The 25320-nt window shown below is 30.1% G+C and overlaps 4 protein-coding genes, 1 long non-coding RNA gene and 1 other non-coding gene across 7 annotated transcripts in view; 4 read left to right on the top strand and 2 right to left on the bottom strand.

Moving 5' to 3' along the window:
* Nucleotides 1-2483: 2483 nt before the first annotated feature.
* On the bottom strand, nt 2484-3350 carry LOC136082950 (52 kDa repressor of the inhibitor of the protein kinase-like). Its single transcript, XM_065802368.1, has one exon. It carries the CDS (start codon nt 3348-3350, stop codon nt 2484-2486), a length of 867 nt encoding a protein of 288 aa, XP_065658440.1.
* Nucleotides 3351-4256: 906 nt separating this feature from the next.
* On the bottom strand, nt 4257-4937 carry LOC136082951 (zinc finger MYM-type protein 5-like). The gene has a single exon (XM_065802369.1). The coding sequence runs from the start codon at nt 4935-4937 to the stop codon at nt 4257-4259; it is 681 nt and encodes a 226-aa protein (XP_065658441.1).
* Nucleotides 4938-7354: 2417 nt separating this feature from the next.
* Nucleotides 7355-9110, top strand: LOC136082952 (uncharacterized). Its single transcript, XM_065802370.1, has 3 exons — nt 7355-7392; nt 8083-8301; nt 8723-9110. The coding sequence occupies exons 1-3, from the start codon at nt 7355-7357 to the stop codon at nt 9108-9110; spliced, it is 645 nt and encodes a 214-aa protein (XP_065658442.1).
* Nucleotides 9111-9854: 744 nt separating this feature from the next.
* Nucleotides 9855-10514, top strand: LOC136082953 (uncharacterized). The gene has a single exon (XM_065802371.1). The coding sequence runs from the start codon at nt 9855-9857 to the stop codon at nt 10512-10514; it is 660 nt and encodes a 219-aa protein (XP_065658443.1).
* A 3137-nt stretch (nt 10515-13651) lies between these two features.
* Nucleotides 13652-13724, top strand: trnar-acg (transfer RNA arginine (anticodon ACG)). The gene has a single exon. It is a non-coding gene; the product is annotated as a tRNA-Arg (tRNA).
* Nucleotides 13725-16309: 2585 nt separating this feature from the next.
* LOC136083580 (uncharacterized) overlaps nt 16310-25320 on the top strand; it is a 56465-nt gene continuing 47454 nt past the window's right edge. For both annotated transcript variants that reach the window (XR_010639918.1, XR_010639919.1), the window contains exon 1: nt 16310-16495. This is a non-coding gene — a long non-coding RNA (uncharacterized LOC136083580). The remainder of the gene's footprint in view (nt 16496-25320) is intronic.

Genomic DNA, 25320 nt, shown 5'->3' on the forward strand with positions numbered 1-25320 from the left:
CAGGCCTTTTAATTTTTTCTATTTGCTTTATTTATGAGTTTTTATCTGTAAGAAATTTTTGGTTTTTTAAATTACTTTTCTTTTTTTTTCTTTTTTTTTTTTTTAATTAAATACTTATAACTTAAGTTTATGTTCTTGATAGAATTATGTTATCTCTACACATTGCTAAATTATTTTAAAAAACATCTAATTTGAACATGACTAATAGTAGAGGTAGAATATAATTAGATATTATAATTATATAATTATAGGTATATAATTAGATAATATAATTAGATTATTATATTATGCACTGTTTTATTTGCTTACACTGTATTTTAGATATTTTTAAGAAAGAAAACTCAAAGCCTAATATAAAAATAAAAGTTTTAAAAACTTTTATTTTTAAATTGAGCTTTGCGTTTTCTTTCTTAAAATTATATTATTCTAAGTATCTTTTTTACACACTCCTATGATGCTTAATTATGTCTGTTAATTTAAAAATGAAAATTATTAGACTTCCTCAAAATGAAAGAAACCAGGTTAGGCAAGCTGAGATAAATCGTTGTCAAAATGAAAGAGATAAGCCAAGGCGAGCTAAAATAAATTATAATCAAAATGAAAGAAATCAGGCTAGGCGAGAACTCAATAGCTATAATATGCATTGCATGGTAAACTTAGTTGTTATTTTGTTTCTTTAGTTCTACTTTGGTGCTCGACCAACTATCATATGTTTATTTTGCCTACTGTTAAAATATGGTTATAAAACTTTGATTATTTAAAATTTGCTATGTTGATCATTAACTAATAGTTTAAAAAGAAATTAGTTTATTCCAATCAAGGTAAGAATTATTTTATTTCTGATCAAATTACAAAATTTGTTTGCACGTAATTTAATTGCACATTCTCATAAGGCACATAAGGTTTGGGCCTTAATTCAGGGCAAACCCCCCCCCCCCTCCTCCATTTTTTTTTTAATTTTTTTTTAAAGTGCGGTCCTGTAGAAAGTATAGTATGAGGAGAAAAAGGGAGTGGTGGGGGAAAAAATGCGCTGCATCTATAATTAGTATGTTTGTAGTTGGCTAATCTCCAAATTAGTAATTGATAATTCAAATTTAGTTTAATTTTTTTGCAAATAAATGATTTTCTTTATATTTTTTGTTTTGTTATTATGAGTAAATTAATTGATTTCCAACAAATACATGCGTAAAAATTTCAAACCATTTATTTATTAAAGTATTATATATGGATCGAAAGAGCTTTGAATTTATGATAAAATGGTGAAAATTTTATGGAAAAAGATTAGTTACAAAAAGTTATGCTCATTTAAGTAACATTACTTTTTATGAAGGATTGCTTAAGAAAAATACAACCGAAGTATAAAACTCGCGTTTGGTTAACGGTGGCTTTGTAAAAGATCTTCATTGTCAATTTGTGCATAATTTTGCTTTAGTGAAATGTGCAAAACGATTTAATAACGTTATTTAAAAAGTTTTGAATTAAAATAACAAAATATTTTTAATTCTATGTAAAAAATGGAAAAACATACCTCCACTGCACGGAAAAATAGGGTATGTGGGCATACCCTATTTTTTTATGAAATTTGGCGGGTACATGGAAAATAGATTTGTACAGATGACTGGAAAATTTTAAAAGTGTACCAACATGTCTTCATTATTAATGCATCTCCGGAGCAGGAACGAAATTTTAAAAACTAACAAAAATCACTGTAAAAAAAAAACAACAGAATTTATAACAAGAAGTAAAAGTAGCAGAAACAGTTTAATAAAGTGTAACAGTAACAGTAACAATAAAAGAGGTGGAAATGGTACCTCCACTGGGTGGAAAAATAGGCATTTGCGCATGAATTTTTTTAATTGAAATTTGGCAGGTAAATAGAAAATTGATTTATACATCTTACTGGAAAATTTTTAAAATGTATCAACATGTCTTCAATGTCAATGCACTTCCAGAACAAAAACGAAATTTAAAATCACTGAAAAATTTATTAACTGTATAAAAAAAACATAATTTATTCAACATAAAACATTCTACTTTTTTAATAGTCTAAGCTGATTTAAAATTCTAAAAAAAAAAAGACAAATAAATACATCCTTACTACACCGACTTCGAGCACGCTGTGTAAAAAAAGGTCACAGTTTTTTTCTTTAAAATCGGTGCCGCAAAAAGCTAGATACGCACGTACCTAATACATATGGTGTATTTTTTGATTACTTATTTTAGATTAATCAGATAACGCGTTTGTTCAACATAGACATACAAGTGAAAATTATTAAAAATTGTTATGTTATGCAGTGGCGGATCTAGCTTTTTGGGGGCCCAGGGCCTAAAAATAGCAAGGGGCCCTAGCCCTACACGAATAAAGATTTTTAATTGATTATTTTCGGTTCATTATTTAAATAAAATGAAATATTTAAAAATAAATATAAATATTTAAGCATAATAAATTCATAACAAAAACAAGTTATTTAATTTTAAGATTTTTAATAACGCAGTTTTCGAACCTTTATTAGGGCATATTCCTTTATAACCTCATCGTAGTTTAATGACATTGTAATTTTATGTTCTATGGATAGAAGCATTAAATCAGCCAATCTGTCATCACTCATTGTATTTCTTTGCTTATTTTTAATATAGCTCATTCTGGAAAATGATCTTTCTGCTTCACAATTGGTTATAGGCATTGTAAGGAAAATTTTCATTACTGTGTACAACTTCGGAAAAGTATCGATAAGGTGTTTGTCATAAATTATTTTTAAAATTTCAGCACAATTAATTTGGCTTTGCTCGTTAACTACAATTATGTTAATATATTCTTTAAAATGAATGCATTCGTTTTTCAGCGTGGCAAAATCTTCAATATCCTCTTTATAAAACTTACATGCATTCTGCATACTGGATTCATCTATTATTTTTGTTTTCTTGTTTCCAATATCAAATAAGAATTTAAAATTCTCAGAATTTTCCTTGTATATATTTTTTCTTTTTTGAAATTCATTATGAAATTTGTCCAAAACGACATTTAAGATTTCAATTTTAAATTTTTTTTTCCTTGTTAATTTGCTCCCACACCCTGTTGTACCGTCTGAGTATCTTAGTATTCTTTTTCTTTTATCTTTATATTTCGAACTAAGGTAATTAGTCAAAGTTTTTGCTAATATCTCGTATTGGGTCGATTCGATGTCGATATTGTTTCTTTTTTCTTTAATGAATCCTTCAAGTGATGAAAGAAGAGCGGAAGCGTCTGACAAATCTAGTCCGGCTGTCTGTAATTTTTTATTTACTTTATTAATTCTTTCCAGAATTTGTTCCCAAAAAATAACCAAAATTCCATTTTCCAATGAAGTCATTTTTGAAAAATTTCGCTTCTTCTCTTTGGTCCATTTTTTCTTGGTCATCGTTTGCAATTGATTTTAAAACCGTTAAAATTTCTTCATAATTATTTTTTAAAGCTTTAACAGCTTCATAATGGCTGCACCATCTGGTTTTGCCTAATTTTTTTAGGGTGTGCGTTTTCTCATTTAATTTTAAAGCGTCGGTAATTGCATTCCATTTTTTAGTAGAACTTGAAAAAAACACAAATAATTGCTAAATTGTACCAAAAAATATTACAACTTCATGCACAACTTTTGCGGCTTCTATCCCTATCAGATTTAAACTATGTGCTGCACACGGTGTATATTCTGCCAACTGATTTTCTTTCTGCAGTAGTGCCCGTAAGCCGTTATATTGGCCTGACATGTTGGCGGCATTGTCGTATGATTGGCCGCGATAATTTTTGATGGACAAATTATTTGTATCTAATATTGTTTTGACTACATTTAGTAGAGATTTTCCAGTATGTGAAGTGATTGGGGTAATTGTTAAAAATCACTCGAATACATCACCTTGATAGCAATATCTTAGTATAATAGCGAGTTGATCAACATGCACCACATCCGGGGTTGAATCAACAACAATCGAATAATATTTTGTCGAATTGACTTCCTCTATAATTGTTTTTGTTACTTTTTCGCCATTAATGTAATAATTTCTTCATACACAGTTTTGGTTAGGTAAGAAACAGAGTGTTTTTTTCCTGAACATTTCTGTATGTGCTCTTTAAGAAACAGATCGAATTCAGCAATCAATTCCAAACAGCCCATAAAATTGCCATTATTTGGAACACTAAATGTTTCATTGTGACCACGAAATGCTAAACCTCGTTCACTCAAAAACTTAACAACAGCAACAACACGCTTCAAAATTTTATAAAATTAATCTGATTCCTGCTCTAATTCTTGCATTATTTGTTTATCGATTGTATTTTTCCTTTCTTTTCGCGTTGTCCAATTTATAACGGCGTTCTTGTGCGGCGTAGAATTTTTGTGGAGTATGACATATTCCTCTCCATGTTTCCAATCAGAGAACCCTTTGGAAAATGCTTGTACGTTTATAGAAAATAATTTGCACATTAAACAATATATGTTTCCTGTGCTTTTCGAATAACATATCCAATTTCTTGACACTGGCTGTGCATTTTTAAGCCGTTTTTTAAATAGTTCTTCGGAAAAATATCGATTTTGTGTTTTTGAAATTCTGCACAAAGCTGCATAATCACGTTTATGGAAACCAATATTTTGAAAATATGTCGTATCTTTGGTTAAACAAAAATTAATGAAATCGCTATTTAATATATCCGGCCATGTGCCCAAATTACAAAAATTATCTTCGGAGGGCAGTTCAACGATGTATGGGGATGTTTGAATTTCTGATGATTCAAATATTGAAACATTTTGATCATTATTTTTATCTTTAATTTGAGCTGAAGATGTTTCGTCGATCTGGGATTGGATTGAAAAGAAGTTGGTTAATGTTTTACATTTTTTTATTGCGTCTTGCTTCTGTTCTGCTAATTTTCTTTTTTGACACCCACTTTTATATTTACGACCCGTCATCGTTAAACCTATATAGAAATAAAATTTATATAAATTTTATTTAATATGTTATAATTTTAATACCGAGCGAATGAAAAATAATCAGTGGAATTTGCACAAAAATAAACTTAATCATTCAAAGCTGAGTCGCAGGTGCACTATTTTTACAAAAGCTAGCAAAGACACTTAACAATTTTTCAATACAAAAGCATTTTAACATCATCGTAGCGATAACAATGCCAATACAATTTTTATTCTCTATTCTAAAAAATTTAGTTTTCGTTCGCTTGAATTTTCACATACACTTACTTATGTTTGAAATAATTAATTACTTAACCACTTTTACATTTGATAAATGAATATTCACGATAATATGTAAAATTTTTCTTTTCATACGGGCCCCTTACTATTCGGGGCCCCGGGCTTTAGCCCTATTAGCCCATATATAGATCCGCCACTGATGTTATGTTAATTTGTTAATAAATGTGTAAATAAAAATATCTTTAGTTTTAGAAGGATATTAGGCATTTTTTTGAAACCACAATCCGTCATGATTTGTATTTTATCTCATGGCCTACTTTATTTATACGGCCGGATATTTTGCATTTTGAAGAAAAAAATAGAAGGCCAGTTTTTAAAATCGTAATGCTTCATAAACTTAATACATTTTGAACATTTTCAAAATTATTTTACTTTCTAAATTTAAAAAGTCCACTAAAGTTGTATATATTCATAATTTTAGATATTAAACGAACATTAATTAAGAAATAAATAAATAAAAAGAGTCTTTATTTTAAAATTTAGAATTAGTAAAAACAATGTAAGAAATAAGAACAGTTATAAAAAATATTAAATTTTTTTTTTTTTTTTATTAAAAAATAAAATAATTATATTATAAATAATTTATTAAACATTCTCAAATTTTTTCTTTTTAAAAGATTTTACATGATCAACAGCTACTTCGCTGGTAGAGATAATTTTTTTATTATTAAGAAAAATGTTGATAACAGTTCTTCCAGCAAGTTTTATCCCGATTTTCTCATGCATGGGAGAAGAAAAAGTCTGAAAAGAGTCATAAAAGTGGTTTATAAAATATTCTAAAGCTTGTCGTGCATGTAAATTAAACTTCTTTATTTTGTTATAAGAGTAGTCAATCATAGCAAAGGATGTGCAAACATAATCCAAAAGTGATGGTGAAGGAATAGTGAGACCACCCCTAGAAATAATTGTTAAGAAAGTATGATCAGGATTGCTTTCATCAATATATTGATACAACATAAAAATTCTTTACAACATGTACCAAAACGTTTTTTAAGTTTTTTTGCTATATATCCAGCAATATGAGCACCTACTTCCCTACTTTCTGGTGCAAGTGTCATGATTTCTGGAGTACACTCAGCTTTATCAATATCAAGAAGAAAGTTTTTCAAATCTGTTAAATTCTTTTGTTTATTAAACAGTGTTTAAAAGATAACATTATAGCATGCCAAAGTACTTCACGTGGGTTTAAAACACTTTATTTTTTTTTTAAATCTTTTCCAATTTTCTAGAATACAAAGTAAAACATTTTTATAGGTCTATAGATATTATAGGAATAGTATATATAAAAATATTATATACTATAACAAACAAAAGCTTTTTAAAATTTATAAAAACATGAAAACGCCGTAAGAAAATTGTTGCGCATATATCATGTTAGAGTTTAAGGCTTTAATTTGCTTAGTAAAAGATTAAGCGTACGCGTATTTTACATGAAAACTTTAATTTTCCTTAAAGTTGACAGGGTAAGAGTCCTATTAAGCATCAGATGGTCTGAAAAAGACCAATAGAAATTTATTAAAGAAAAAAATAATAAGGTCCGTCCCCTTTTATATATATATATATATATATATATATATATATATATATATATATATATATATATATATATATATATAGAAGTTGTAAAGTATTGAAAGTTAGTCGTTAACTCAAAACAAAGATTTTTATATTTCGCTCTTTTTTAAAAGTTATTTAAATAAAGCGAAATTATTAAAATGGTAGGTGTGGAATGACTTAACATGACCAGTAGTATTAATATTCAGTAACAATTATATGGGTCATAGTAAGTTCGTTATTTCATATATTTAAGTCATCTCATATTTTTAAATCTTTTTATACCAATGGTAATAAATTAACACATCTCAAGCAGGTATTCTAATTGTTATTTAGATCGTTACTGATATCCAATTCTTCGATAAATAGCGATTCGCGCAACGTCTGCCTTAAAGTTTTCAAAAGTTAATTAAAATAAAAAGTTTATTTTAAAGCTTTTAAAAGTATACAATAAGTTTAGTTTTTATATATGTATATAATTATTTTTCTACCGCTTACTAAAACATATTATTTCTAACGCTTACTAAAACATATACAAACAAGGCTTTTAATAAAAGATCACAATGGATCTTCTTTTAGAAGCCTTGTTTGTATTTGTAAAGTATGTAATTTATATATATTGCATCATATCTAAACAAAACATAATAACATTGTCAAAATCAATAACTTTCAGGATATCACTTCCAATTGATCATAGAGCCAAATTAGAAAGCCTCGATTGTCCCATGGTTGATCGTAAATACCCAATAAACACACAAACGTCTATTAAACGTCAAAACAACGCTTTGACAAAACGTTCGGATTTGGTGGATTATCCGTTTAGAATGAAATCCAAGTTTACGTTTAGAACAAACGTCCATAAAACGTCTTTATTCAAACGTATTTTAGACGTCTATTATTTATAATTTATTATTATACGAATTATTATACGAATATAAAGCGTTTAGATTTAGTCTAAGTAAACGTATATTAAACTTTTAGATCTTGTCTAATAGTTTCTTTGATTTAGTTAACGTAATTTCAATTTATTTAAGTTTTAAACAAATATAAATTAAAATTACGATATAACTTTTTAACTTTAAATAAGTAATAAGACCTATATAGGTCTTGAAGTTTATAAATAAGATATAGTTTTAAAGTAATGAAATTTATAATTAAGATATTGTTATAAAAGGTCTTATTTTTTATATTTTTTGTAACTATTATAAAATGTTAATAAACTTTTATACAATACTATTAATACTATACTTTTATTTTATAAAACTATATATAAAGTTATAAATTTATACAGAGTGATCTGTGTAAAGTTAGAAATTGATGGGGTGGTGATGAATGTCATAAGTGTTTATGCTCCTCAGGTAAGTTGTTATAAGGAGGAGAAAGAAGAATTCTGGAGAGAGTTAGATGAAGTTGTTCTACAGGTTCCTATTAAAGAGAGAACGATTCTTGGAGCAGATTTTAATGGACATGTTGGTGAAGGGAACAGTGGCGACGAGGAGTTGATGGGAAGGTATGGGGTTAAAGAAAGGAATACAGGAGGACAAATGGTGGTAGATTTTGCTAAAAAGCTAAAAGGCTGTAGTTAACACTTATTTTAAGAAAAAGGAAGAGCACAGGGTGACGTATAAGAGTGGGGGAAGAGGCACACTGGTCGACTTTATCCTCTGTAGGAGAAGAAACCTGAAAGAGGTTAGTGATTGTAAGGTGGTATCAGGAGAGAGTGTAGCTAAACAGCATAGGATGGTGATATGTGTGATGGTTTTGGAGGTGAGGAAGAAGAAGAGAGTGAGAACAGAACCTAAAATCAGGTGGTGGAAGTTAAAGGATGAGGACTGTTGTGTAAAGTTCAGGAATGAGGTGAGACAGGCACTGGGTGGTGGTGTTCTGGATACCTGACATGAGACGTCAAATACAGTGAGGGATGTGGGTAGGAAGATTCTTGGTGTGACATCAGGACAGAAGAAGATAGACAAGGAGACGTGGTGGTGGAATGAGGAAGTTCAGGAAAGTTTAAGAGAAAAGCGGTTGGCTAAAAAGAATTGGCATCTCCAGCAAGATGAAGAAAGTAGACAGAAGTACAAGGAGATGTGTGGCAAGACAAAGAGAGCAGTGGCAAAAGCTAAAGAAAAGGCATATAGTAATCTGTATGAGAAGTTGAACACTAAGGAAGGGGAAAAGGATCTGTTCAGATTGGCCAAACAGAGAAACCGTGATGTGCAGGATGTGCAGCAGGTTAGGATGATTAACGATAAAGATGGAAATGTGTTGTCTAGTGAGGAGAGTGTCTTGGGAAGGTGGAAGGAGTATTTGGGGAACTGATGAATCAAGAAAATGCTAGGAAAGGAAGGTTAGAAAAGACAGAGGTTGTGAATCAGAAGGTTCCCAGGTGAGCAAGGAGGAAGTAAGGGCTGCAATTCGGAGAATGAAGTGTGATAAGGCAGTTGGATTGGACATTATTCCAGTGGAGACACGGAGAGATAGCAGTGGAGTTTTTGACAGGGTTATTTAACAGAATCTTGGAAGGTCAGAAGATGCCTGAGGAGTGGAGACATAGCATAATGGTGCCAATTTTCAAGAATATGGGCGACATTCAGAGTTGTAGTAATTACAGGGGAATAAAGTTGATCAGTCACAGCCTGAAAATCTGGGAAAGAGTAGTGGAAGCTCGGCTTAGAGGAAAAGTAGAGATCTGTGAGTAGCAGTATGGCTTCATACCATCTAAGTGCACCACAGATGCTATGTTTGCTTTGAGAGTGTTAATGGAGAAGTATAGGGAAGGACAGAAAGAGTTACATTGTGTGTTTGTAGACTTAGAGAAAGCTTATGATAGAGATCCGAGACAGGAGCTGTGGTATTATATGAGGAGGTCAGGAGTAGCGGAAAAGTATGTGAGGGTGGTGCAGGACATGTATGAGAACAGTGTGACAGCAGTGAGATGTGCAGTAGGAATGACAGACAGGTTTAAAGTGGAGGTAGGACTACATCAGGGATCATCCCTGAGTCCCTTCCTGTTCGCAATTGTCATGGACAGACGAAGTTAGACAGGAGTCCCCTTGGACTATGATGTTTGCTGATGACATTGTGATCTGTAGTGAGAGTAGGGAGCAAGTGGAGGTAAACTTGGAAAGATGGAGGTATGCTTTGGAAAGCAGGGGAATGAAAGTGAGCAGAAGTAAAACAGAGTACATGTGTGTGAATGAGAGGCCAGACGGTAGACAGGTCCAGTTACAAGGAGTTGATTCGGTGAAGGTTGACGAGTTTACCTACTTAGGGTCGAGGGTACAGAGTAATGGAGGAAGTGAAAGAGAGGTAAAGAAGAGAATGCAAGCAGGGTGGTGTGAATGGCACAAAGTGTCGGGTGTGATCTGTGATAGAAGGGTGTCGGCTAGAATGAAGGGTAAGATCTATAGGACAGTAGTGAGACCTACTATGTTGTATGGACTGGAGACAGTGGTACCGACAAAGAGACAAGTGAGGGAGATGGAGGTATCTGAGATGAAGATGTTAAGATTCTCATTTGGGGTGACGAAGAAGGATAGGATCAGAAATGAGTTTATTAGAGGATCAGCACATGTAGCATGTTTTGGAGATAAAGTTAGAGAATCAAGATTGAGATGTTTTGGACATGTACAGAGGAGACAGAAAGCTATATTGGCAGGAAGGTTTTGGGGATGGAACTTCCAGGTAAGAGGAGGAGAGGTAGACCTAAGAGGCGGTTTATAGATGCAGTGGTGAAGGATATGAGAGTGGCTGGTGTGTCAGTGGAGGACACTCACGACAGGGCTAGATGGAGGAGTTTGATCCGCTGTGGCGACCCCTAAACGGAAAATGCCGAAAGAAAAAAAATAAATAAAAAAAAATAAAAATAAAGTTATAAATTTATATAAGACGTTTCAATATAGTGGGGATTTAGAGAAAAGTGTTTGTGCACTATACTTGTTTATGCTTTGATAATTAAAAAAATTAAACGATCAAGCTTTTTGAAGTTGAATTTTTATAGTAAAGATTTCTATTAAATATTTTTTAACTTTCATCCCATTAGCAGAAAATAAAAGTTTAAATTAAGGTTAAGTTAAAAATTACTAATAAAATAATAAACTCATAAACAAATAAATTCGATCACTGTTTTCTCTGGTTTATGCATTCAAATATCTTCCTTGAATACCCTCTATCGCTTGTTTATCATGCACCTGTTTGTGCAACATCATCTTCTACATTCGTATCCTGATCGTCTGATTTCGTAACCTGATTTGTAACCGCAAAAAACTCGGGTAAAATAGTTAGCATTTTAAAAGTAAATTCATAATTCAAAACTGGAATAACACAGAAAAACTTTACATACAGAGGATTTTCTGAATAGAAGTTTCCGAAATTTCCTGTACCATCCATGTTTATTTTTGATGTTAAAAAATTAGTAACGTCACAACATAACATATGGAGTGATTTTTACCAGCTCTGTTCCACCAGTTTTCTTAAAAAAATGTAGCTAAATTAAGCTAAAATGCATCTAAAATATAAAAATAAATATTTAGTTATTAAACCTCTTGATTATTGCAAAGATGAATACCTACTACTTCACATTTTAAACTAACGTTTACAAAATGAATTTAATCTGTTTATAAAGTTTACAAAAAAAGTTCTTCCAGCTGGACTTTCATAACGAGAGACCAGCAACTCATATTTTTTAACTGTGTCAATGTTGCCATCAATAATTTCCAAAACATCGGAGTCTATTGATTTGTAGGCATTTAGGAAGGTAAGAGTGTCGCATTTGTAGGCATTTAGGAAGGTAAGTGTGTTTAATAAACATATATATTAAAAGATATAAAGCATAGATTTTAAATCCATAAATGTTTATGTTTAATTAAGGTCGATGAAAGGTTTACAATATTTTGATTAATGTAAGTCGATATTCTAAACGTTAGATCGACGTTTAGTAAACGTATATATATATAAAAGTTTGAAATGCATCTCAAATCAAGCGTCGGTTTTTAGTCAATAATAGGTCGCTAAACGTTTTATTCATTTTTCGACTAAATATTGACCAATTCTGAACCAATCTGTGTTTACTGGGTAGTTCTTTATAAGTTTCAATTTTAAAAGTCTCTTCTCACACGAAACCACAGACACACAAATAGTAAGAAATAGTTGTGGGCTTAGTGAGAGTATTGGGAGAGACATAATGAAGTCCCATTCTGCTATGAATTTCAAAATATCAATTGTCGAACAGTCTTCGGCTTTATGGGGATAAATATTTGCTGCCTTTTTGGGTCTTCTCAACCTTGGTATTTCTTTTAAAAGCTTAAAGATTAAACATCAAAATTTTTATGAAAAACAAACTCAAGATAATATAATTCTGAAAACATTATGGCTAATCAAAAAATCAACAAAACACTATAGTGTCTACAGATCAAAAAAACACTATAGTGTCTACACCAACAAAACACTGTCGTGTCTTCAATTTTTGTTAAAGAATTCAAAAATCAATCTTTTGTAAAAAGCATACAAAGTACAAAGTAAAGATTTTTGTGTGAAATGACAAAATAGCAGGGTTATTAATATAGAATTTAAAAAAATCAAAACTATTTTTTTTAAATTTTATTTCGTCAATAAAAAAAGTATTCAATGCCGTGCTGTGATGGATCCAGGGCAAGGCCGTAGACAACTTTTTTTGATGTTTAAGCTAAGTAACTTTGAAACAAGAAGAAAACTCCATCTTTAAGTATATATATATATATATATATATATATATATATATATATATATATATATATATATATATATATATATATATATATATATATATATTCATATATATATATATATATATATATATATATATATATATATATATATATATATATATATATATATATATATATATATATATATATATATATATATATATATATATATATATACTTTTTTTTGTTGTTACCAGTCTCCAATCACCGCAATTTTTTGCACAGCATTCTCATTTATTATATATATAAACATACTTAAATATGGAGTTTTCTTCATGTTTCAAAGATGCTTAGCTCAAACATCAAAAAAAGTTGTCTACGGAGGGGTGGTAGGGGTGGGATGAGAAATATGGATCCGTTACCGATTGCGAGTTATATAAATAAAAAATCAACATGGCCGGGGCTAAAAGAAGACAATATTTGCCTAATCACTACGCCCCGACGTGCTATTGTATTGGTCAAACGCAAAAATAAATTGAAATGAGCATGAGCAGTTATAACAAACTTGTATTTTTTTGAACGTTTATTAGTTTTTAAGTTCGTGCCAATTGTTAAAAATTGTTGTTAATTACTTGCATGTAAAAACGCCAACTTTTACGCACAAAAAAATAAAACAAACAAAAAAAGCGTTCCAAAATCTATTCGGAGTTTGAGAGGCGTTTAAATTATGCCAAAAAGTACTGTTTTTTAAATATCTTACAAAGTATTGATTTTTTTTTTAGATAAATAATCACCGTCAAAGTCGGTGATCATTTATCTGAAAAAAAACCGTCTAACTAGATCTATGTAGCATGCGATTTAATTTACTTTTTTTTTAAAGTAGTTAGTTTTTCAGGATTTTAAAAAGTGTTTTACTTGCAATTAAAAAATTCATATTATCAACATTTATTAAAAATTTTTTTTTCATATTCTCATTAGCCTTGTTTTCCAATTTAATAATTAGTTTTCCTTTTGAAAATCCCACGAAAATAACATATTGGTAACAATAATAGAGGTAAAGCTGTTCGGAATTATTTTTCTGTATATCAACAGTTTTTATATTTAAATATTACTTTTTAACTTAATTTGATTTTCAAAATTTATGTATTAATATTAACTAATTTCCCGGTTATTCGTGGCCCTATGGCCCAATGGATAAGGCATCTGACTACGAATCAGGGGATTCCAGGTTCGAGTCCTGGTAGGGTCGCACTCTTTTGATTTTGTGTTCAACATGCAATGTTTAAGTAAGAATTGATAGGTAGCTTGCGATAATTTTTGTACTTTCTTTTATAATGAAGGTATTATTTGAGGTTAAAGAAATTGTTCTTATAATTTCTCGGTTATAAATGTTTTATCTTTTATATAAATTAGAATTAATCAATAAATGACATCAATCCGTGAATCTTTCCGCGCACTATTTATTAACGTTAAAAATACAGAGGAGCTAAAGGTAGAGTCAAAGACATAATAGTATTATGCAATAAGGAGTTTATGATAAATTCATTCCAATCATTATCATTCAATGACATACGAACAGATATCTCATCTTTGATTTATAATCATTTTGATCCAGGCTTATTGTTATTTAATTTTAATCCAGACTTATTGTATAGTTTATCAAATGTTTTGAAGTTAGATGAACTCATCTACTTGTTAAACTGTGTTTTTTTGTGGGATATCATTCATAATACTATGCCTATTGCTTTCAACAGCTATTTTAAATTTACAAGTGATATTCATAAATACAAACTTAGATCAATATCTTGTTATAATCTCGCTCTCCCTTCAAATAAAAAAAAACTAGCAAATATGGTATTCAATCTACTGAATACCAATCAATTCACTCTTGGAACTCTCTGCCACTTTCAATAAAAACAAATCTCCCAAATATTACTAAAAATGCTTTCATTGCCAATATCAAAAAATTTATCCTTCATAAAAACACTCAATAAAATTTTAACTCAGTATTATCACTATCTTATATCTTCATTTAATTCTGTCTATTTTTCTAAAATATTACAGCTTTTAGTTTTCCCTTGTTTTAAACCTATTCAGTTATCTCCTTTTCTACTCCTTACCCTTCTGTTCCATATATGTACATATTTGTATGAACCTGAGTGTGTATGTATGTGTGTATGTATAATGTGTTAACTTATTTATATGTGTTTATTTACATATATGCATATGTGTGATTGTGTATGTTGTATATGTATATATGTGTATGTGTATATGTGTGTGTATGTATGTATGTATGTATGTATGTATGTATGTATGTATGTATGTATGTATGTATGTATGTATGTATGTATGTATGTATGTATGTATGTATATATGTATGTATCATGCATACATACATACATGTGTGCGTGCATACATGCATATGTACATACAGTATGTATGTGTAAAGGCGTATGTGTGTATATGTATGGGTGTGTATGTATGTGTGTATATGTGTGTATGTATGTATGTATGTAAGTATGTATGTATGTATGTATGCATGTATGTGTGTGTGTGTGTGTATGTATGTATCATGCATACATCTGTGCATATGTGTGTGTGTATGTGTATCATGTATCATGCATATGTATCATGCATACATATGTGTATATGTGTGCGCGTGTGTGTGTGTATGTATGTATGTATGTATGTATCATGCATATATACATACATGTGTGTGTGCATATATGCATATGTACATAAAGTATGTATGTGTAAAGGTATGTGTGTATATGTGTGGGTGTGTATGTATGTGTGTATATGTGTATGTATGTATGTATGTATGTATGTATGTATGTATATATGTATGTATGTATGTATATATGTATGTATGTATGTAAGTATATATGTATGTATGTATGTATATATATATGTATGTATGTATGTATGTATGTATGTATGTATGTATGTATGTATGTATATATGTATGTAAATATGTGTGTGTGTGTATGTATGTATCATGCATACATACATGCGTGCATGCATATTTACATACAGTATGTATGTGTGTTGTGTATAGGCGTATGTGTGTGTATCTATGTGTGTATATGTGTGTATGTATGTATGTATATATGTATGTATGTGTGTGTATGTATGTGTGTATATATATATATATATATATATATATATATATGTATATATATATATATATGTATGCGTATTTAAATGTGTGTATGTAGGTGTATGTATATATGTGTGTATGTGTATATGTATATATGTATGTGTGTATATATATATGTATATATCTGTATATATATATATATATATATATATATATATATATATATATATATATATATATATATATATATATATATAGTGTATACGTATGTCTTTGTGTGTTTGTGTGTGTGTGTGTGTTTGAGAGTGACTGAATCTATAAATGTAGAAATAGCTAATATGGTATTATTTATAATTTAAATGACAACTTCTTTGCATTGTTTATGTTTTTTTATTTATTTTATTGTTTATTTTTATTGTTTAAATATTATTATCTCCATAATTGACATTATTATTTTATTATTGTTACTGTTGTAAATTACTACTGTTATTATTATAATTATGATCATTATTGTTAATACTACTGTTACAATGATTATTACTGTATTATTATTATTATTAATTTTATTATTAATTTTATTGTTAACTATTTAGTTTATATACTTTTTCAATTTTGCGGTTAATATTTTTAGGTCGTCACGTTTTTGTCAGTTGCATAACTGTTTGTGACTGATTCTAGCTCTGTATTAATTTTATTCTAAGTGTAGTAAATGATTCATTGATTTAGAATGGTTATACACCAGGATTGGCAAATCATGAGTTTTCTAAAAAGATGGGTGTAAAAATGAAATCGAGTTTCATAAATTAATTTCTAATCAATCAGTTTTTTCACGAAAAACAGACTACAATTTTTTGTATACAAAATATCTTAGGTCAAAGTATGGCACAAAAGTATGAATACTATGTTTGAAGTTTTGTGTGGTAAGAATTAATTTTTTGTTTTTCTTTCAATTTTTAAATTTTTTTTTAACTATTATTTCAATGTTTTTACTTCATTTGAAATTGTTCAAAATATAAACGCTTAAGTCAATTGTGAAGGAGTCATTGAATGACATTGTATTTAGTTTATATTGAATGACCTCTGTTTCTGTAGTATTATATTTGAAAGTATACTTTAGTTTTGGATTTTCACATCTAAAATATTTTGTTAAATTCTTTATATAAATTGTAATTAGAAATGTCTTAGAAGGTCATATAAAGTGCAAAGTTGTATGTCTAACATTCTTGTTAATGCACTTTGTTAAGTAAGTAAGACTTTAGGATAAGGCAGAACTATTTGCAAATATGATAAGGGTAAGGCGAAAATATCTGTAAAGAACTTTTCTTCTAATTTGACTCTTTAGTGTAATGACCATAATCCTCCTGCCATTCCAGTTAAACAGATTAGCCCATTGTTAGACATTCAAATCACTCAAGCTTTCATTACTATAATCATATCTTGACATTTAAATTTAAGTCTTGCAAATTTAAATTTGAATTTTTTCCTGTCTACTGGAAAATGGTATATGTGGTTCCATTTTTTAAAAACTCTGGAGAACATTCACCCCTTAAATTAATGTCCAATCAGTATTCTATCTATTTATATAGATATATAACTTTTTTATTACTTTGTAATAAACAAAGTTAAAATTTGTGTAGGAAATCATTTTAATAGAAAGTTATGAGTGAAATTGCAAATAGCAAATGACTAATTGGTGTAACAATTTGATTGCTTGTGAATAGTTGTATATATTAAGACTAATGGTACTGTAACAAATAACCAAAATGAGATTGCAGATATTCTAAACAACCAATTTCACAGCACCTTTGTAAATGAAAGCAACACAATGCCAGTAATAGCAGAAAAACTAATAAGTCACACACTTGATTTAAATGACAATTTTATTGATTACATAGATATTCTGAATCGACTTGAATCACTAAATACATACAAAGCATGTGGTGCAATTTATATCAATTTATATAAATTATTAAAGCAATGTGTAAAGTTAGTAGCATTGCCGCTTACGTTAATCTACAAATCATCTTACAACACAAGTAATCTGCCTCTACAGTGACGTACAGCAAATGTGACACCAATTTTTGAAAACGGATTTAAGTTAAAGGCATTGAACTACAGACCTGTGTCAATAACATCAATAGTATGCAAAATATTTGAAGAAGTTAGAAGAAATGAAATGCAAAAATTTTTTGACAACTGTTATCTGATTTCTGTTTCACAATTTTGACAACTGTAATCTGATTTCTGTTTCATAAAACCATGTTGGGATTTTGTTTCACAAAATGTCAACATGGTTTTGTGAAACAGAAATCATGTACGCCAATTCTTTTAAAGACTTAATCACATACAATTTATCAAAAAATATACCTGTGGATGTTATGATGCTGGATTTTATAAAGGCATTTGATACAGTGCCATACAAGCGACCTTTGTTAAAATTGAACGCATATGGAATAAAAAGAAAATTTTTCAGTTGGATTGATGCGTTTTTGAATAATCGAATGCAAAGAGTTGTTCAAGGCGATGCAGTATCAACAACGTATTAAAGTGAATACGGCGATGCAGTATCAGAAACGTATTAAGTGGTGTTCCACAGGGATCCATTCTAGGGCCATTTCTTTTTGTAGCATATATCAATGACATACTAGAGAAAATCAAAAGCACTGTAAAAATATATGCAGATGACACCAAATTCTTATCAGCAGTAAATTCAATTGAGGACACTAGATTAATTCAAAGAGACTTAAATAATATAGAAGAATAGCCAGAAAACTGATTAATCAAACTGAATGATAGTAAATTGTGTGGTTATGCATTACGGTAAAAACAAAATAAAATTCAATTACACAGTTAATGGATCAGAAATATTCAATTTGACAAATGATTGTGATCTTGGTGTAAATTTTGATACATCACTGAAATGGAAAACAATTTTGTTCAAAAAAATTTTAAATTTCAGTGTTTTTTTATTATATAGAACTCATTAAAGGGGTAAAAGTTAAGAATTTAGAAAAAAGTTGTTTTTATTGGTTAAATTTTTGAGTTTTTAAAATGATTATTTCTTGATTGAAAATGAAATGATTTTTTATTTAAAAAAAATTAGTGAGTAACAAATAAAAAAATTGCATTAATTTATTTACTTTATTTATTTAAAGTTGATTACTTTATTATTAAAATTACATCGCTGAATATATCATTTATTAAAAAATAATTGCTGCGATTTAACTTGCATTATAAAAAAAAAGTTTAACTTATGTTTTGTGCAAACTTTTAATGCAGCTGTTTATTTAAAATTTACTTTTGAGTGCAAAAAAAAAAATGTTTAGGAAGGAAAATCAAAAAAGCAATTACGATAAAAAAAAGCTGATTTTTTTGAAGAACAGATAAAATTTAAAAATTGAACATTATTTAATAATATTTTTAATTAGATTTGACAGTTAAACCCAAGCATTAGCTTTAATTTTTATAAACTTAAACATATTTTTTAAATCAAGATTAAATTATATATTTTTTAAATCTAAATTAAATTATATATTTTTTTAATCAGAATAAAATTATATATTTTTTATTATATTATGTTTTTATGATCTTTGCTTCAAAGCAAAGATCATAAAAAGCAAAGAAAAAATAAAAATAAATTTTAAATTTTACTTGATTTTTTTTCATTAGTAAATATTAACTAACGAAAAAAAATATTATTTAAATTGTTATATAAATTTTATATAGATATCGCTTATATCAAACATAATTATCATTCATAACATTCAAACATAATTGTCACTTTTGTAACAAATATTTTTACATATGTGTCATTCAAAAGTTAATGTGACTTTTTTTAAAATTAATTACTTCTTTTATCTTACCGCTTATAGTATAATTTAAAAGTTAAAAAATTATAAAAAGTAGCTTAACCAAAATCTATAGTTGACTGTTAAAATAGAACAAGACATTGTCACTTTCAAGTATGTAAATTTTTTAACTATGTATTCATGAACTATAATTAGATAAAAGGTAACATGCTTTTTATAACTGTAGCTACGTTTACTTATATACAACTGTTTCTGTTCTTACTGTTACAACGTTCTTATTTTATTCAACAGTTAAATAGTTTTGCAACAGAGCTATATAAACAATTTCTATTGCTCTCTGCTCTAAATGTAAACAAAGAAAATATTTTTATTTCTTTTTAATCAATTTGTAATCTTTAAATTTAACCTTCAATTAAATACAATCTTATTAGTTGATTCTTCTGACAGTAGAATCAACTAATAAAATCTTCTTACAAGATCTTATAAGCTAATTCTACTGTCAGTAGAATCAACTATAATACAATATAGGAGACTCTCCTATAGTTTAGGAGAGTCCTCAAAAAATTTGTAGAATCAACTATAATACAATTTAGGAGACTCTCCTATAGTTTAGGAGAGGCCTCAAAAAGTTTGTTGCAAACTTGATGGAAATATCTATATATCTTAAAAGATCATTTAATATCATTTCCTAAAAATGCTACACAGGCATTTAAAACCATACAAAATCAACTTTTTGAAGGTGTTGAGAGTCAATCAGAGAATCAACTTAGAAGGCTGTTGAGGAGACTTTTCTTTCTGAAATGAAGTTCTTTTCAATTTTATTTGATGAAGCATCTGATTGTTCCAATCTTGAACAGGTGTCTGTTATTAGATATATAGATAGTGTCTATAACACTTTTAAAGATTTTTCAAGGTTTGTTGACTTTCCTTAATTATTTAAAGATGCCCTTAGTCCAAAATCAAGAGTATTTTTGAATAATTATTTTCTGTTGGTCAAGCACAGCTAATTGATGGCTGTTGTACATGTTTGATTCAAAAATTGAAAGGTCTTGGCATTTTTTTGCAGTTTTAAACTGTAAAAAAAATATAACTTGTATAATATTGCTTTTGAATCAGCTTTAGATTTAAATGTAAATAAACTTAAGTTAAACTTAAGCCTAGAACATATGGTAAGCAAAATAATCATAATAACCACCATCTTTAATATCAAATCATTTTAAGCATTCTATAACTTTTACTGGACCGTCTTATTAATAAGCTTGATAATCGATTTCTACTAAGCTTGGAAAATCAACTTAAAGAAATTTGTGGATATTTATTATTCTTCGCATCCTCAATTGATAGGGAGTTAGATTAATGGGAGCCTCTTTGTAAAAATCAACATAACCCCATATTTAGTATTTCTGAAACGAAAGTTATAAATATGACTGGTTTCCCTAACTTGAAGTATTTCTTATTCTAGATACAGTACTTAGAGATTAAAAACTTATTCAAGGAGCAGAATACTAAAAAGTGATTGAATAGCCTTTCCTTAATGTCAATTTTTAGAGATATTGTTCCAGATATAGGCAGCGTTATTGGCATGGTTTTAGCTTCTAGAAAGAAATGTTTAGAGTTGCTATTTGACCTTTAAATAATTGACTATGGTTGAATGATAATTTCAACCATAGTGTTATGTGTGTTACACTTTATGCACCAAGTTTGGAGGTGATATTTTGATAAAAATCATGGTGTTTTAACTCAGGATAGATCAAGTATACAATAATATTTTATTTCATTACATATATATATTTTTAATTTTGATTCAATCCCAACAAGGCTGCAAGCAACCACTCTTAAATTGGGAAAACTAGAAAAAAAGAATTATTAGAGTTACTAGAAGAAAAGAGTTATTGAGCAAGGAAACGATTGACAGAAGACTTGAAAAGTTGAAGGCTGTATGTGTTGTGTTTGCGACCCTATTGTAGCATAGCATTTCTTAAGATAAAACATTTTGAATACGACACTGGACATTAGCATAGAAAAATGAGTGGTAGGTCATACACTGAGTTATGCAAGTTGATGAGCAACCATAAGAGCTCAACCCCAAATGCGATAGCCAAATGTTTCAAATTCAATTCAAGAAATAGAAACACTAGTGAATCAGTAGCAACATTTATTGCTAATCTTAGAGCTTTGACCACCCATTGTGCTTATGAAAATACATTGGATGAAATGCTACAAGACAGAATAGTGTGTGGGATTAACGGCTCTCTAATACAAAGGAGACTACTAAGTGAAAAATCTAACCTTTCTTTACAAAAAACATTAAACATTGTACTAACTATGGAAGCAGCAGCAAATCAAGCAGCAATAATTCAAAGCCTTCATAACCTAACCAGCCCAGCAGCAATCAGTAAAGTCGAAATCATGTTGGAAAAGCATTATGAACGTGAATGTTTTTGTTGCAAAAGCAAGCATAATCCAGAGGCATGTTTTTTCAAAGATCAGGAGTGTTTTTTTTGGCCACAACAAGGGACACACAGGGAAATGTTGTAAAAAGAAAAGGGTGTCCAAAAATACAATGATCCAACACAAGATAGAAGACTAGTTTGTTAACTTTAATAATCACTCCAGGTAAAGGACCTTCATTGGTTGGCAGAAATTGGCTGAGAAAAATTAGAATTAATTTGGAAAAAATATTTTGTGCAAGCTCAGGAATCCCAAGAAGTCCCAATTCATGATGAATACATTAGTCAAAAAACATTCTGCAGTGTTCCAAAATGTGCTGGTACAATTTAAGGATACAATGGTACACATACCTTTGCTGCCTAATATAAAACCAAAGTTTTGCAAAGCACGACATATACCATATGCTTTATTAGAAAAAGTAAATGCAGAACTTGATTGTTTGATATCTTCTGGCCAGTAAGTCATTCCCGTTAGGCAGCTCCAATCGTTCCAGTTCTAAAAAAATATGGCACCATTTGATTATGTGGAGACTATAAACAGACCGTAAATCAGGCAGCAATATGCGATAGTTATCCCCGACTGAGGACAAAAATTCACAAAACTGGACTTAGCATTTGCCTATCAACATTTACTTCTTGATAAAAGTTCCTGTGAATTATTGGCAGTAAACACTCATTGAGGTCTATTTGAATTTTTCAACGAGAAGTTGAGAAGCTGATTAGCAAATTGCCATTTACCAAAGTTTGAGTTGATGATATTTTAGTGTCGGGCTGGTTGGATGAGGAGCATTAAAATAACATTGAAAGGTTTTTACAAATTCTGGAAAACACAGGACTAAAGCTAAAGAAAATAAATGTGTATTCATGTCATCCGAAGTTGAATATCTGGGTTTTAAGTTAACAAAGGATGGAGTTATACCGCTTGAAGACAAACTCAACGCAATCAGGAGTGCTCCTGAACCTAAAGAAACTACCCAAGTAAAATCGTTCCTTGGTACAATCAACTATTACCATAGACATTTACCAAACCTAGCAAGGATCATGGAGTCACTCCATAGACTTCTTAGAAAAGGCATTCCTTGGTTGTGGGGCATGAAAGAGTAGATAGCATTTGACAGTGCCAAAGCGGAATAATGTTCGCCTAAATTACTCAAATATCCAGAGCGATTACTTACATATCTAGAACGCTATCCGTAGCTGAACGAAATTATTCTCAAATTGAGAAAAAAGCACTATCTATTGTATTTGCCGAAAAGAAGCTGCATCAGTATTTATATGAGAGCTTTCTTGCTATAGTGACGGATCACAAGCCTTTATTAGGTTTAATAGCTGAAGAAAAGTCTATTCCAGCTATGACCGCTGTTGTCAGCGTTGGGCATTAACCCTTTCTGCTTACAACTATTGTTTGAAATACTGTAGTGGGGCTACACATGGAAATGCAGACTGCATGAGCAGATTACCAATTAAAAACACCAAGTCATCGGTCGCAGAGAATGTAATTTTAATGATGGAACTATCCAGCATACCAGTCTCAGCCAAAGATGTAAAAATCCATTCAACATGAGACCCAATCATAAGTCGAGTGTTTAATGGTGTTCTTAGTGGATTACAGTTTTCCAATGAAACAGAATTTAAACCTTTTGTAGCTAGAAAATATGAGTTAAAAGTTGAAGGAGGAATTCTAATATGGGGAAGCTGGGTTGTAATACCTGCATCATTACAGGAGATTATATTAAAAGAGTTACACAGTGCCCATCTGGGTGTGGTACGCATGAAAGCATTAGCGAGGAGTTATGTGTGGTGGCCAATATGGACGAATCGACTGAGGAAACAGTATGCCAATGTTGACAGTGTGAAATGCATCAAAGAAGCCCTGAAAGTGCACCAATACACCATTGGGAATATCCAAGCAAACCATGGAGTAGAATACACCTTGATTATGCAGGTCCATTTTTAGGACACATGTTTTTAATCGTATGTGATGCTTATTCAAATTAGATTGAGGCAATAGTGATGAAAAATGCCAAATCCGAAAACACCAATTGGGAATCCCATGAACCGCAAATATACTTTTCAATTGAGCAATTGAGAAGTATATTTGCGGTTCATGGGATTCCCGAAGTGATTGTTAGTGATAACAGAACTTTGTTTAGCAGTGCTGTTTTTGCTGAATTTGTCGAAAGAAATTCAATAAGACATATTCTTTTTCGAATGGGCAAGTCGAACGCATGGTGCAAACATTCGAAAAAACGATGAAAAAGTTGACCGCTCAACAAGGCAGTTCTAATGATCTACAGTGAATTGATTCTTATTTTCATACCGAATTACCCCTCATTTAACCACCGGAATATCATCGGCAGAGCTTTTAATGAAAAGAAAATTATGTTGTGTGCTTCAAAGCCTAAAACCTAAAATCTAAAAAACAGTGTGGAAGAAAAGCAAGAAAGGGCAGAAAGGCTCAGTAACAGGAAAACACACTTGAGGCAATTCAACTGTGGAGACAATGTGATGGCAAAGAATTTCGGAAGTGGTCCGAAGTGGATACCAGGACAGATTAAAAAACAAAAGGGACCAGTCAATTTTGAAATCCTAACTGATGACGAAGTCATTCATCGACACATTGAACAAATATGGTTGCAATTTATAGTAGTTCCTTCACATTAGATGGTAGTTCCTTCACATTAGACCGAATACGTCTAATGTGAAGGAACTACCATCAACAGTTAAGTAAAGGCTAGAGATGGTGTCTAGATAAAAATACTTATGTTGGACAGATGTTAAGTGCATCTGGCTACTATCTTGTAGAAGGCCTCCTAGACAAAGACTTAAGGGGTAAACAGATTCTATCTATTGACCAGCCTCGCACTCCTTCTTCATTTATTAGGCTGGCGCAGATGTATCTTTGGTACATTGTTTCCAGTTTAGGATGTTGAATGCTGGATCTTCTTGACTCAATGGCTTGTGTCTCTGTTTTTATGACTAGGCAACTCATTCTATTATCTCCAAATGATAGTACAGCTCTAAAACTCAGTTTTATGGTTCTGAGACCGGCTGGTAGCTCTCAGAGAGGCTGATTCCATCAACAGCTGAAAAATATCAAAGTATTAACAGTGCCATGTTGCGCATGGATGGTGTCCCTGTTCGTACTTTTGGTGTGAATTGTCAAGGCCACATTTGGAGCCCTTTGTTATGGCTTAGGGTTTATTAATAGTAATGAGGCAATTTCTTGGGCTATTAAGTAGTGTACTGAGTACTATCTATGCTTTGAGTCAAGTTCTTTAACACATTTAAAATGAATAAACTACATAAAACTATAAAACACAAAAAACCATTATCATCACCAAGTTCTCTAAACCTATCATTCACTAATATTCGAGGTCTTTGAAGTAACTTTTCGTCTGTTGAGTCTTCTCTCTTGCAAAGTTCACCAGACTGACTTGCTCTTTGAGAAACTAATTTGAGTTCAGCTGTCTCATCTTGTGATCT

The sequence above is a fragment of the Hydra vulgaris genome, chromosome 08, assembly GCF_038396675.1.
Source record: "Hydra vulgaris chromosome 08, alternate assembly HydraT2T_AEP".
NCBI lineage: Eukaryota > Metazoa > Cnidaria > Hydrozoa > Anthoathecata > Hydridae > Hydra > Hydra vulgaris.